The 14635-nt window shown below is 35.1% G+C and overlaps 1 protein-coding gene and 1 long non-coding RNA gene across 2 annotated transcripts in view; one reads left to right on the top strand and one right to left on the bottom strand.

The window, feature by feature from the left end:
• LOC147826259 (uncharacterized) overlaps positions 1-14355 on the top strand; it is a 39900-nt gene extending 25545 nt beyond the window's left edge. Inside the window, exon 2 of the long non-coding RNA XR_015439402.1 lies at positions 11642-14355. This is a non-coding gene — a long non-coding RNA (uncharacterized LOC147826259). The remainder of the gene's footprint in view (positions 1-11641) is intronic.
• Positions 1631-2652, bottom strand: Or14j1 (olfactory receptor family 14 subfamily J member 1). Its single transcript, XM_004847853.3, has one exon. The coding sequence runs from the start codon at positions 2650-2652 to the stop codon at positions 1690-1692; it is 963 nt and encodes a 320-aa protein (XP_004847910.1). The 3' UTR covers positions 1631-1689.
• Positions 14356-14635: the final 280 nt, after the last annotated feature.

The raw sequence follows: 14635 nt of genomic DNA, 5'->3' as shown, positions 1-14635 counted from the left end.
ATTTGTAAAAAGGTTTTTCTCTAAATATACCTGAAAAGGTGAGAAGACAAGGCAAGAAGATTGGAAAAATACATACCATACCATTTCTTCTGTTGCCCTTGAGATTTTAATTTTTTTCTGAGTAAAAAACACTTCACATAATAAATTTTAAGATTAATAATGCATTCCATAAAAGATTATCTATTTCAGAGAAGGCAAACCAAAAGATCAGTGAGCACTCAGGCATATGCAATGATTTATTGAACACATGTAGGAGATGGGAGACTGCAGAAGAAGCAGTTCTACTATGAAGCCTGAGGTCTAAAATATTAACCATACACATGTACAAAAGTCATTATGAATTCAGATGTTTATTTTTATAATAATCACAATAAAAACTAAGCATTCTAAATAGGAAGTGGTTTAAATATAACATAGCTGTTTAAAAGATTTTACATATTTACATATTGATTTAGAAATATTATGACATTTTATAATAAGAGTTTATCAATCATTATGTATGGTGTTATAACAATATATTTTAAAATGTATACACTTGAATAAAAACCATCAAGAAGTACATTTATAAATAGTACAATATATATTCCAATGAATTAATGGTTTATTTAAAAAACTTTTCTTAATATCCAATTTAGAATTTTTTACAAGTAATATGTAACCTCTTTATATAATATGTATTTTTTTGAAATGTGCATATATAGAGAGAAAGGGGAATGGCTGTTGACTAAGCTTCAGGACTACAAAATATGGCACTAATGAAATTTTTGTCATAAATTCCAACTTTATAATGAAAGAGAAGAAATGCACAACATTTAAAAAGAAGCAAAACCTCTCATCCGTGTGTATGCATGTGTGAATATTATAACTGAATCATTAATCCAAAGCCATATAAAATATTCCCCTCTCCCATTACTCGGTAATTGCTCATTCATGTCATCATTAGAACGTGTACTTTGTTTTACTTCAAAATAGAAGGAAACAGTCTAATTTTACCCCTTTTTGACCTCAGAGACTTTTTAAAAATGGTGGAACATTATCCGAAAATGAATCAAACATTGGAATCACAAATATTTGAGCTTATACACACTTTGGTTTGAGCTGTTCATGTACCATTCATCTTTATACTGTCTCATAGACACAAGAAGCATCCCTGCCCAGCTACAAAATTTTTTTGCTAAAATCATTATGTATAAGTACAGAGAATTAATACAAACATTTTCAATGATGGAATAGAAGAATATCTGAGGGTTTTCTCATTAGTAGATTATGGTCATATATTCTTATTTATCAGATAAATATACACAAACCCACAGTAGAGACACAAAGCATTTGCATTGAGAGGCAAATGAGGGAGCTGACAGAAAATTATTAATTTGAATCACAGTATCACCATTTTTTAAGTAACTTCAAGAAAATTAATTTTTCTTAAATTTAGTGTCAACTGATGGTAAACTAGTGTACATGTGTTAAAACCAACTTTTATTTCACAGAAATTTCTAAAAGATGTCTTAACACTTGAATTGGAGGAAGGAAGGCCAGTATCTATACGAGCAAGATATCTTACATTTTGCAGAATTATATTTGAGGAACATAAGAATTGAAAAATGTGAAGGAGTCCTGGGAAGAAATCACACTCACTCCTCTGCCAATCTAAAGCATAATAACATGATTTTTAATTCGTGTGGGTACTTAACGTTTAAACATGGTTTTTAAATACATTTTTCTCTGAAAAAATTCTTTTGACAGTGTCTTCTTCAGCACTGCCTTCATGGCTTCATTTCGCAAACTATAGATAATTGGATTGAGTGTTGGAGGTACCACAGTATAGAATATTGAGAACATGAGGTCTATAGCTGATGGGGAATCTGAAGGGGGCCTTAGAAACTCAAAGCCTGCTGTTGAGAGGAAGAAGGTGACTACAAATACATGTGGTAGGCAGGTGGAGAAGACCTTGGTCTGACTCTCTACTGATGGGATTCTCAGTACTGTTGAGAAGATGCGAATGTAGGAGAACACAATGGAAATCAAACAGATAAATGCTGCCAAGGTTGTGAATGCAGCCACTGCAATTTCATTAATGAATTCATGAGAACAGGCTAGTCTCAACATTTGAGGAACATCACAGAAGAACTGGTGAATAACTCTCTCCCCACAGAGAGGAATGGAGAAGTTAACTACTGTGTGCATGAGCCCACAGATGCCGCCCACCACCCACACAGCTGTCACTGAATGCTGACAAGTACTGGGATTCATAATAGTCCCATACTGTAGTGGTTGACAGATGGCTACGTACCGATCATAAGACATTACTGTAAGGATTGCCACTTCTGATGAGGCTAGAGCTATGAAGAAGAAAACCTGAAGAATACACTGACCAAGGGAAATGTAATTATTGTCTGTAAGTGAGTTTGCAATGGACTGTGGGACTGTGACAGAGATGATGCAGATGTCCAGAAGAGAGAGGTACTTCAAAAAGTAATACATGGGAGAATGCAGATGATGGTCTAAGGTAATGATGGTAATAATGAGGATGTTACCTGTTAAGGCCAGCAGGTATATTACCAAAAAGAGTAGCGCATGTACAATCTGAAGCTTACGGTCATCAGAAAAACCCATGAGGAGGAAGCCATTCTTTGAGGTCAAGTTGACCATACTCTGAAAGTACCAAATTTAATTCTGTTTAAGAAGAGTTGGAAAAGAATGTGTGATATTTAATATGTTTGCATGTCAACTAAATCAGCATCCATACCCCAGAAATATTAATATCAAGAAGAATTTTTCATTATTGCAATTAGTTAACATTTAATTCAGAAAAAAGTTAGCTATTATTCAGAAATAGAGACCTTGAATGTAATCAACTAATCATGAGAATTTCCTGGAAAAGAGTTTAGGTTGTCAAAGTTGGAGAAATTGGTGGAAATGATAAAGTCTTGGCCTTGAATAAAGTTTGTGAAAATGATACTGATATACTAAAATGAAGTTAATGATATGACCTTGTAAATGGATCTAAGAACAACCTAGAGACAAATGTAGGATGGATGTCAGATCAGTCGTATTTCTTGCCTCTGAAATGCTCTTAACATTTAAAAAAGATTTGGTTGGAATGAGCTTTCCCGAAAAATCTTGAAGAGTGTAATAAATGTCAAAATTGTAACAACACATTGCATTCCATAAATAAATAGTTAATTGTGTCAAGAAAAAATTTGTAAAATTCATGTGCCAGGAAAACCAGGCAATGAATCACGAACTTTGGACACTGACAGATCTTGCAACTGAGTGGCAGTACCTTGTCCTTAGAGAATACTTTAAAAGCCCTTAGGAGGACATGGGCTATTTTTTTCCATTAAATTCATTTAAGCAAAAAATAAAATTTTCTGAAATGTATTTATTATTTTCTATGTGATAAGTAGAATGGTGGTGTTTATACATTTCCACTATTATCCCTCATTGTTGTTTCTTCAAAGAGAGAAAAAAAACATTTATTTTCTCCTTCTAGTATAGGAGTCTATTTTAAAAATAAGCAGCCAACTAAACAAACATTGATAGCAGGTGTAACGTAATTGTCCTGTTTGAGTAATGCTACTTTTTCTACTCTAATTTAAATGTGTTTGTATTATAGAAGTCTGAGTACCAGAATCACTCTAGTTCAGTTTTGTTTTGTTTCATTTTGTTTTAAATTTGTTGAAAATTCAGTAAGTATCCTTATCACTGAATTGACCAACAGGAATATTCTTCATCTCAATCCTTTTCTCCAACCTCAACAATGGTGCCTAATATATAGGCACTAAATAACTATTTACTTAATTAATTATATGTTTGATTTCAATTCCATACAGACAACTTAGCAATCAAATTACATGAGTTATTCTATCAGATATTGTGATTTCTTCCATTTATTAATCTCTAACTAAAGTGAAATTATTAAAAATCACTTGTACTGGTATATTACTGTTTTTGCTGTGATTTATTTAGAGAACTCACTAAAAATAATTAAGTAATTTTAAGGAGACATACTTTTCCACAAGGAAATCTTAGAACAAAAAGTTCCCTAAATTCATCGCCTATGACCCCAGGGTCCATCTTGTTCAAAATGGCAACAGGGATTTGAGGGAGGTAGGGCTTCTATTCTTCAAAGAGCTTCTTGTTCTTACTATTTTCCTGTTCTTCCATTAAGCATGAAAAACTACTGCTAACACATGGCTTAACCTGTTCCAAACATTGGATGGTAGGTTTGGAATTTAAAATAAAATACAAATATGTTAAGGCAATTCACTTATATTTAAAATTGTCACTGGCTTTTAAACCAAAAGCATTATCTTCTTCTTTTTCCCTCTACACAAAATATTTCTTCATAGGAGGAGGAATGGGGAAGACTATCAGAAAAAAATTTAATACAACACAGACACACACACACGTGCATGCATAATAATCTGCCCTCAGCAGCTCACATCAATATATTTTAATATTTTTCCTTTTTGAAGTAGAATATAATTTTTATATCTTGATTAAGAAGGGGATAATTTTAAGGGCCAGGGATTTAGGTCAGTGGCACGGTACCTGTCTTGCGAGCGCAAAGTCCTGAGTTCGATCCCAGGTACCAGAAAAACAAAAACAACAACAAAAAAATAAGAACTGGATAATTTTATTATTTAAATTTCATTATTTGCCAGTTGTGTTGATTCTCAAATAGGAAGGAAGGAGAATATGTATTGTGAGACCATATTATACTTGCATTCAATCCTTTAAAGTCATCTTGTATTAAATCTTTTATTTTGTAACAGAACTAAATTTATTGCAGAGCATAGTGATTCTTTCAATGCTATTTGCTTCCCTAAATATTTTTTCCTCCACTAACCACACATACACAAATTTTATTTTATTCTACAAAATATTTCTAAACTTTTTCCGTCTGTTTTTGACCTCTCAACTGTTGAAATCCTGTATTTTCCTAGAAGTCATTCTCCTACTTTCTGTAAGTCAGCTCTTCTAATTCCTTACAGAACCTCATCTGCAAATTTAGTATCCATCATGTTATCTCTTGGGATGAATGACAAAATGTAGATAATTAGTTGTCAAATCTCTCAATTTTTTACCTACATAGAGGTGAAACTATATCTTTTTTCCTTTCCAAACCAGTGACTATCCTTGTTCTCACCACTCTTCTATCTCAAATGGCTGCTTCACTATTATACACTAATTCTCCCTCTCTCCTTCCTTCCCTTCTTTCTCTCTCTTACTACATACTGCTTTTTTATACATATGTGTATATAAATAAAAACTCATGTGAAACTTGATTTACTGAGTTTATTTTCAATGAGCCAATTATATTGATCGCTATATTGTTTATATATGAACACACAAAATAAATATCTATATATAAGATATAGATTTGTTTTAAATCTCACCCACTTAAGAAATGAAAAGCACTTACTCCACAGTTAATACTTACATATAGTCTCCTTTCTCTTTATTACCATGCTTCTGAGTAGAATAACCTACAATTCTGTGTATTTTTTGACATTTCATTCATTTTGTGAACCATGGTTATTATGCTTATCCCATGAGTTTACCCAGTCCTCTCTACCAAACCCATAGATCACTGTACCAATGGTAAATTCAGTGTGCTCTTGTTACTTCATCATTATTTAAGACTACCTTTCTCAATAAATGACATATTACACAATTTTTCTTCTAAAACTTCTCTCTTCCATAGGCTCTAAGCCACTCGCTGTTGTGTGTGTGTGTGAGTGGTAAATATTCTTTCTTAGTTTCTATTCTTATCTAGTTCCTTTTCTGCACATTTATTGAACTTTGATCATATTAAAATAACCTGTCCTCAGATTTCCTTTCTTCATGTTTTACTAAAATAATTCTTGTAATTGACATTTAAAGGAGATAGTTTAAAAGCTTTTCTACACATTTACACATTTTCACTAAACTGAGAGAGTTGAAAGCACTACCATAGGTCTTCTGAGTGCATGATTCTCATATCCAACTCCACAGTCAGCTACCTCCAACTGTGGCTTTCTCTTTATAGCACATCTCTTTTTTCAACTATCTTCCTATCACTGTTATCTATATCAAAGAAGGCACAACTTCTCTTTCATCTGCTGTCAAATCAAACATCAAATTTTATGGGCTATCTCTTGTGATTATTACTTTTATTACACTAATAGATTAATGGAAACCATCATCTCTGGCAATATTTTATATGTTAGCTTTATGTAATTCCAATTCAACCTTCATACGGTTGCTAGGATGATCAATGACGCAAATGACATCTTGCAACATTCTTAATTTTGCTTGTAACTCTGTTGATTTTTATTATGATATAATGTCCAAAATCTTAGGATAGCAAACAGTATGTTCCACAATAGATTGACTGGTTACCTTCCCTGTATTCTCTCATGTATTCTCCAACACCATGTCAAACTCCACATGCAATAATGCAAAATTACTTTGATTACCTTCAATTAACCAATCACAGTGTATCATTATGCTGTTCTGGGTTTTTCTTTTTTTTTTCCAGTCATACATTTTCTTTTGCCTGGAATTTCTCCCAATAGTCTCTCTCCTCGTTTCCTTGACAAATATTTAATTATTATTTGAAACAGATTATTTCTTCTTATTTAAAATGTTCTAGGGCCGGGGATTTAGCTCAGTGGTTCCGCTGCCTGCCTTGCAAGCACAAGGACCCGAGTTCATCCCTGGTACCAAAAAATAAAATAAAATAAAATAAAATAAAATAAAATAAAATATTCTGAGTTTGTCAACCCAAGTAAGATTGATCCTTCTTTGGAGCCCAGATTGAATTCATTAAGATCTCTTAAAAATAATTTGATTTTATTATATTCACTTATATGCACATATTCCCCAGTCTATTTAAACTATTCTTAATTTCAGGGTAAGAAATTATATATCTTACTTGGAGTTATAGCTATGAAGATTGACATAAGCTATGACACTTTAGCAGGCATCACTTAAATGTCATACGAATCCTATAAAATTTGGAGAAGTCTCACTTACCAGAGTTTCTCTGAGTAGGAAAAAAAAAAATCTCAGTTGATTTGTGAAATTGGGTATCTTGGTCTAGAATCTAGCTGAGAAGTTTTTATGCAAGGAAAGAAGTATGATTTTTTTATATGAGATTGAACAGGTAGCATAGACCCAGGGATATTTTAAATTCTCATTAAGTCCATAATAACTGAAATGAAGGCAGCACTTTCCAGGCACTGGGGAATAATGTTTTCTGGGAAGTTGGTGGTTCAGATAAATATTAGAAATTCAAAGCATGGGGCTTTATTGAGTTATCCCTCAAGGAATTGCATCAGTGGAAAATAGTTAATTACTGTATTGTCTTGGTTTAACTAAATCTTGTAGTTTATGTATTCATAGAGAAAATGAATATTGTTCATAACTTGTTTACAATAAAGTTCACAGATTTCTGTACCAAGAATTTTTTCATTCACTAGTCATTACTAAAATCATGCATGTTTGTATAAGCCTCATGTAAGCTTCATCCAAAAACCATGTCTTTTCTAAAACAACTCAGAATTTGATATCAAGCCTTCATTTTAATAGTCCCCTAAATGTGTAACTTTCATTCAATGGAAATAAATTCAGTTTTTAAATACTTATGAGTGTGCAAGAGACATTTCTTTTATTTATTTATTTAGGTACTGGGGATCAAACTCGGCACCTTGCGCTTGCGAGGGAGGCGGAAGAAGCACTGAGCTAAATCCTAGGCCCTGTAAGAAACGTTTCTATTGTTATAATCACCCTTAACATGAAATTTAACTTCTTAATAATGAAAGCAATTTAAATATTAAAAGTCATCTGAACACTCCTAAATATAAAAATAATCAGAGGCAGGAGATGTAGCTCAGTGGCAACAAGCCCATCTGGCACTTGTAAGGTCCTGAGTTTGATCCCCAGTACTGGAAAAAAAATTTAATTTAATTTAAATTAAAATAATCAATATAGTTTCATAGCTTTAGGTTTTACTTTTAAGTTTTTAATCCATTTTGAGTTGATATTTATAAGTGCTGAGAGATAAAGCTCTAGTTTTGGTGATCATTGTGTTAAGCAACAGAAGCCTGGTACAGAAAGACAAACCTGCATGCTCTTCACTCATGTGGATTCTGAAAAAACTGATCTCATGAATGTTGAGAGTAGAATTGTGGTTACCAGATGCTGGAGGTAGTATATAAGGAAAAGTTTATGGAGAGGTACTAAGTTAAAATTAGGTGGGTGTAAGAAGTTCTGGCATGTTATTGCACACTGAGTGGCTGTAGAGGATATATATTTCAAAAGTTAGAGGAAAGGACTTTTAATGTTTTTATCATAAAGAAATGATACATTTTCAGAGTGGTAAATATATTGAAACTTATTTAAATATTACAAAATTCACACACATATCAAAACATCACATAACACCTCATTGGTATGTACAATTTTCATGTTTTGGGGTATCAGTAAAATTTTAAAAATAAAATACATTTTTAAAATTAGGGCTGAGAATATAGATTAATAGTAGCATGTATGAAGCCATGGGTTCAGTCCCCTCAGGAAAGTCAGTTGGCTGTAAGTGCAGGTATTTATTTCTGGTTTCTTTGTTCTAATGGCTTTTCCACTTTTTGTTTTTATTGTTGTTGTTCTTCTTCTTATTTTGGTGTGTGTGTATGCGCACATGTGTGTGTGTGTTTGCAATACTGGAAATTGATCCCAGGGAGTTTAGAGTTAAATTCCTAGTTCTTATAATTTTAATACATATATTTTATCGGTATATGTATGTGATACATAATAATAGCAATCATCTTGGAAAATTATTACATATACATATCAATGTTATTTTTTTTGAGACAGGGTCTCAATATGCAGTTCAGGTTGGGCTTGAACTCACTATGTACCCCAGGCCTCAAACTCATGGTGATTCTCCTGCCTCAGCCTCCGAGTTCTGGGATTACAGGCATGAGCCACCATGCCCAGACTCAATATTATTTCTTGTGCAATTGAAATTATGTTCAGAAACTCCTTGCCCATGCCTAGGTCTTGTAGAATTTTACCTACTTTATCTTTCATAAATTAAGTATTTCTATTTTAATATTCAAGTCTTTGATATATTTTGATTTTATTTTAGTACAGGGTGAAAACATGGGCCTAGGTTCAGTCTTCTGCATGTGTATAGCAAGTTTTCTATGCACCATTTATTCAAGGGGCTATCTTTTTTTCAGCATAAGTTTTGGCCCTATTGTCAAAGCCTGAATGTGCTGGGGATTGTTTCTGCATCCTATATTCTCCTCCATTGATCTATATGTCTGTTTTTATGTCAGTACCATGCTGTTTTTATCATGTACCTTTATAATATAACTTGAAATCTGAGATTGTAATGCCTTCTGCCTTACTTTTGTTACCTAGAATTCCTTTTGTTATTTGGAGTCTCTTCAGCATCCATTTGAATTTTAGGATTGCTCTCTTTAGCTCTGTGAGGAATACTGTTGGTATATTGATTGCGATTGGATCAAATCTATATATTAGTTTTGGAAGTATGGCCATTTCAAAAATATTCATTCTGCCTATTCTGGAACAGGGATATCTTTCAGAAAGATGCTTATAATCCAAAGCACTTGTATATCAAAATGAATTTCCCCCTAAGAAATAATGAAAACTCAGATAATTCATTCCATAACCCCCAAATATTCATATAAAATGATTGCAACCTTGTAACATGATACAAAATATAAAGAAAACTTCCATGGCTAGTGTGAGAGAGACAAGACAGAAGAGGGTTGGTTATTGTGTAGGACGACTTTTACTATTACTAATGGATCACTGCTATTGGTTGGCTCAATGGAATCTTTTTCTTTTGGTGCAACTTTAACAATGAACTTATCCAATGACACTTGCTTTTGCTTCCTTTTGAGGATTTTGTGGAACTATGGCATTGCATTGTCTTTAAACAAATTGTTTGCACAGTCATAGCCTTATTGAGTGGTGCTTTTCTACAAAATTTTGTACTGTTTCCCACATTTTACACATCTGCTTAATCTCATTTGAAGTGAGGAACTCCTCCTTTTTCTCCACCTCCTCTGCACATGAGATTTTCTCTATAGCTTCTTGCTTATCACCCACAATCCCACAGAAAAGAGAGAACCATTGGCTCAGTTGTGATCATGTGACATTTGGTGTCACATACTACTGATATTGCAAGACGTTACTTGTTTATCAAGTTAAAATTTATTACAAGTGTTTGCTCATCTTGAAGAACACTTGCAGAACAAGTTACTCACAATCCAAGGTTTAACTATGCTATAGTTTTCATTATAGAGAGCTTTTGCTTTCTTTTTAGGCTAATTCCTAAGTACTAATTTTTTCTTAAACCTATTCTGAATGGTATTGTTTTCCTAATTACTCACTAGGTTCTTTATTGAAGGACAGGACCACTATTGACCTTTGTTTGTTGATTTTGTATTCTGCTATCTTGTTAAATTGAATTATAAGTTCTAAGAGTATTTTGGTTCAATTTTGGGGGTCTTTTATGTAAAGGATAATGTCATCTGTAAATAAGTAGGGTTTGATTTCTTTTTTTCCCATACACATCCCTTTTATTTCTTTCTCTTTCCTGATTCCTCTGGCTAAATCTCAAGTACTACACTGAAGAGAAGTGGAGATTTCATCATAAATGGATGTTGGATTCTGTTAAAGTCTCCTTCTATAACTACTGAAATGATCATGTGGGTTTTGTTTTTGCTTCTATTTATGGTATGTATTACATTTACTGATCTGAGTATGTTGAACCAGCCTTGTATCCCTGGTATGGAGCCTACTTGAACATGATGTATGAACTTTTAGATGATTTGTTGCATTATATTTGGAAGTATCTTGTTGAGAATCTTTGCATCTATGTTCATGAGTGAGACTGGCCTGTAGTTTGGTTTGGGTGTTTGTTTGTTTGTTTTGAATTCTTGTCTGATTTTGGAATCAAGGTAATCAAGCTTCTAGGAATGTGTTTGGCTGTGGTCTTTCCCTTTCAATTTCATTAAAGATTCTGAGGAATAATGGTATTAGATTTTCTCTGAAGTTTATGTAGAATTCAGTGGTCATTTGACTGGGTTCTGGGTTTGTGAGACAGGCATGGTGCCACTGAGCTAAATCCCCAGCCTGGTTCTGGGTTTTTTTTAAGTTGGTTGGGTTTTTTAAATTACTGTTTCAATTTCATTGCCTTTTTTATTGGATTAAATTTTTACATTTTCTTGGTTCAATTTTGGCAGTTCATATATACCAGAGAATCTGGATACATTTATTCTACAGAAAATGTAGTAAAACATAGAAATTCAGCTTGACTCATCCTGTTGACTGCACACCCCACATGGACAGGGCAGATATATTTCAGTGGCAACTGTGAGTATCTCCATACTGACTTCCACAGTGGTTGCACCAGTCTGCACTCCCACCAACAATGGATAAGGGTTCCTTTCTCCCCACACCCCCACCAGCATTTGTCATTGGTTGATTTCTTGATAGCAGCCATTCATTCTGGGCTGATGTGGAATCTCAGTGTTGTTTTCATCTGCATCTCTCAAATGACCAGTGATGTTGAACATATTTTCATATATTTACTTGCTGCTTTTATTTCTTTTAGACTGTAGGAATTCTAACATTTGCAGCCGAGAAAGGAATTTCAGCTGCCTAGACCAAGCATCAATCTTTCTTCAGAGTCCACAACATAAACAAGTGCCCTGTTGGGTGCTCTAGGGAGCCTTGCTGCTCAAGAAATCCAAGCGCAACCAAGACCCATGTCCCTCAAGAAGGAGATCATAGGGTCCTTGATGGAGGAGACAAGACTCACACTCAATAAAAGATCAGAGTGACCGCGTTGCCACACCTCTCCCTGAACTTGTTTGCTGGCCTAGAGACTACTCTGCAGCAAGAAGGACAGTGACAACCTAAGGGAAACTTTCTACCCTGGATCAGACATGAGACCTCTAAGAACTTGGATTCTGTTCCTGGGAGATGCAGGCAAGAAGGGGAGGGAGGAATCTGAACTGATTGAACAGACACCCCAAAGCTGCTGAATGTGAAAGCAGAAATGCCTTGAAATGATAAGATCAAGTTTCTCATGCTGGGTGATATGGAGACTCATGAGTCAAGTTCAGCCACAGAGAAAGGAATTCAGCAGCAGCATTGCACATGGGACCTGAGACTTGAAGACCAGGTGAATGCCTCCATCTTCTCCAGGAGGCTCCAGGTGCTCAGTTCCCAGGTTCTGGTGACATGGCAGAAAGGAGGCTCATGGAGGGACCTGGACATGCAGAATGAAAGGGCAGTCTAGCAGAATTTCATACCACAATGTTGGATTCCCAACTCACTTCTCTCATGGGATAATGGGGACATGAAACCCTGATGTACAAGAAGGATTCTCCAGAGAGCACTCGTTCCTTTGCCCTATAGTCTATGCCTCCCAGTGAGCTAGATGGCCAGGAGGTCAGAACAGACACAGGCACAGGTTTCTGACTCTTCTGGTTCAGGGTGTGGATGCTGGCAGTCCCCTCCTTCCTTGGAGTTCATGAATACATACACACCCCAGAAAAACAAGGCTAGCGGCCTTGGCCCTCCAACGTCCATGTGTGGTTTGGAGCCTCAGAAATTGCACATCCACATGGTGAGCACTGCTCCTTCAACCCTCTCCCCGGCATGTGCACTGGCTATGGTTCTATGGTCCCCCTTGCACCCATCTGTGGCTTATTCTCTCATACAACCATGACTTGCAGAAATCACAGATGCCCTGCCACAATCCAGAAGCTTTTTGTATGCCATCTCTTCCTGTCTTGGCAGAGCTTGATTCAAGTAAACAGGTCATTTGCCACCCCTCCTGAGGCTCTTTGTGCCGTAATCTTAGTCTGCAAAGATAAATTTGGGGCAGAACCTGAACTCTTGGTCCATGCCCCCCTCCTTGGTGTGAGTGAGCTAAGGCTCCAAGACCAGTTACAAGCTTTCAGCGGGGAAACATCGATCCTGAGCAGGAATGGAAAGCAGAAGACCTCATAAGGCCATCATTCAGGTGGAGAGGCCAAGGGAAGATGTGAAGCATGAATGCTGCTTCAGGAATCCAGAAATAGTGCCAATAAGTAAGAGAGGAATGGGGGGGAGGTGACAGGCAGTATCACACTCACACCTTTTTTTCCCCAAGCAATCTTGTGAAGATAAAACCTCTAAAATGGGGGAAAAATTTACAGCTACTCCGCAGACAGATGACTAATATCTAGAATATATAAAGAACTCAAAAAAACCCCCAAGATCCCCCTGAAATAAAAGACCCAATAAAAAATAGAAATTTGAATGAATAGAAAAGAAGACATAGAAATGGGTAATAGGTATATGAAAACATGTTTAGCCTTTTTTCCCATCAGGGATATTCAAATCAAAACACCACTGAGATTTCACATTACTCCAGAGAGAGAAGAGCTGTCAAAAAACTGAAAAAACAACAAATGCTGTCCAGTTGTTGGGAAAATGAGGCCCTTCCACTTGTTGGCGAGAATGTAAACTAGCAAAACTGTTATGGAAATCAATATGGAGATTGCTCAAAATATTAATAATAGAAATTCCATGTGAACCAGTTATACCTTTTTTGGGCATCTCTTCTTAGATTAGCTCTATGTAAGACAGATTTTGGTATCATAAGTGGAATCATTGTAACTATACTTTAATATGTGGTTTAGAAGCCTTTGGGACTTGGTCATGGGAGAGTTTGGAAAAGTTTGAAGAACTGGGCTCCAGAAGCCCTAGAATGTTGCAAGCGGTAGTTGATGCATGATACTAATCAGAGCTCAGAGGACCAGAATGATGATAGAAATGGAGGCAACAAAGGACAGGCTCGGGAGATTTCTGCTGGGAAGGATTCCACTGTAGAGGCCATGTGTATTATTTCTGATTAATAACTACTCTTAGGTATAGTTTTTCTGGAGGTATAGCTGGAAATCTGGAATATTTTGAGGGCTCTGAATTCTAATTTTTGTTTCCCATGCTTCAGCTTTGCAGCTAGGAAACACTGTGTCACTTATGAAACAGTAAATTTCTTGAAAGGAAAGGCACTACACAATGCTCAACTCACTTCAAAAGGCTTCCTTGGGATTGCCACCTCTCATGTCATGGACATTGTGGAATCTTTGTGATGATTTCAAAAAGTTTTACTTGAATTTTATGCAACTTAATTTTTCTAACTGTGAAAGTTGTTCTGATAAGAACTAGTTCAAAATAGCTGGAAATTCGTTTTAATTTAATTTTCATTTTTAACTTCATAAAATATTTATAAAAGTCCAAACTGTGAAATAAATTATACTCAAATGTGCATAATTTTAATCTCTGTTCCCTCATATTTCTGCCCTACATTTTATATAACCACATTTACGAGGTTTTGTTAATCTTCTGCTGTTTGGTTTTCTAAATATAAACAAATATGGCTGGGGATTTAGCTCAGTGGTTGCGACACGTGCCTCGCAAGGTCCCAAGTTCGATCCCAGGTACCAAATAAAATAAATAAATAAATATAAAGAAATATGTGTAAAATTTTCTTTTCTAGAGATAGGGTTATAACATAGTATTAAAGTGCTTTCTTAGCATGCAGAAATTCTGG

This window comes from Heterocephalus glaber, unplaced genomic scaffold, assembly GCF_053883595.1.
Source record: "Heterocephalus glaber isolate CG9 unplaced genomic scaffold, H.glaber_assembly_v1.0 deba00001472, whole genome shotgun sequence".
Taxonomy (NCBI): domain Eukaryota; kingdom Metazoa; phylum Chordata; class Mammalia; order Rodentia; family Bathyergidae; genus Heterocephalus; species Heterocephalus glaber.
This window is presented reverse-complemented; position numbering and strand designations above follow the sequence as displayed.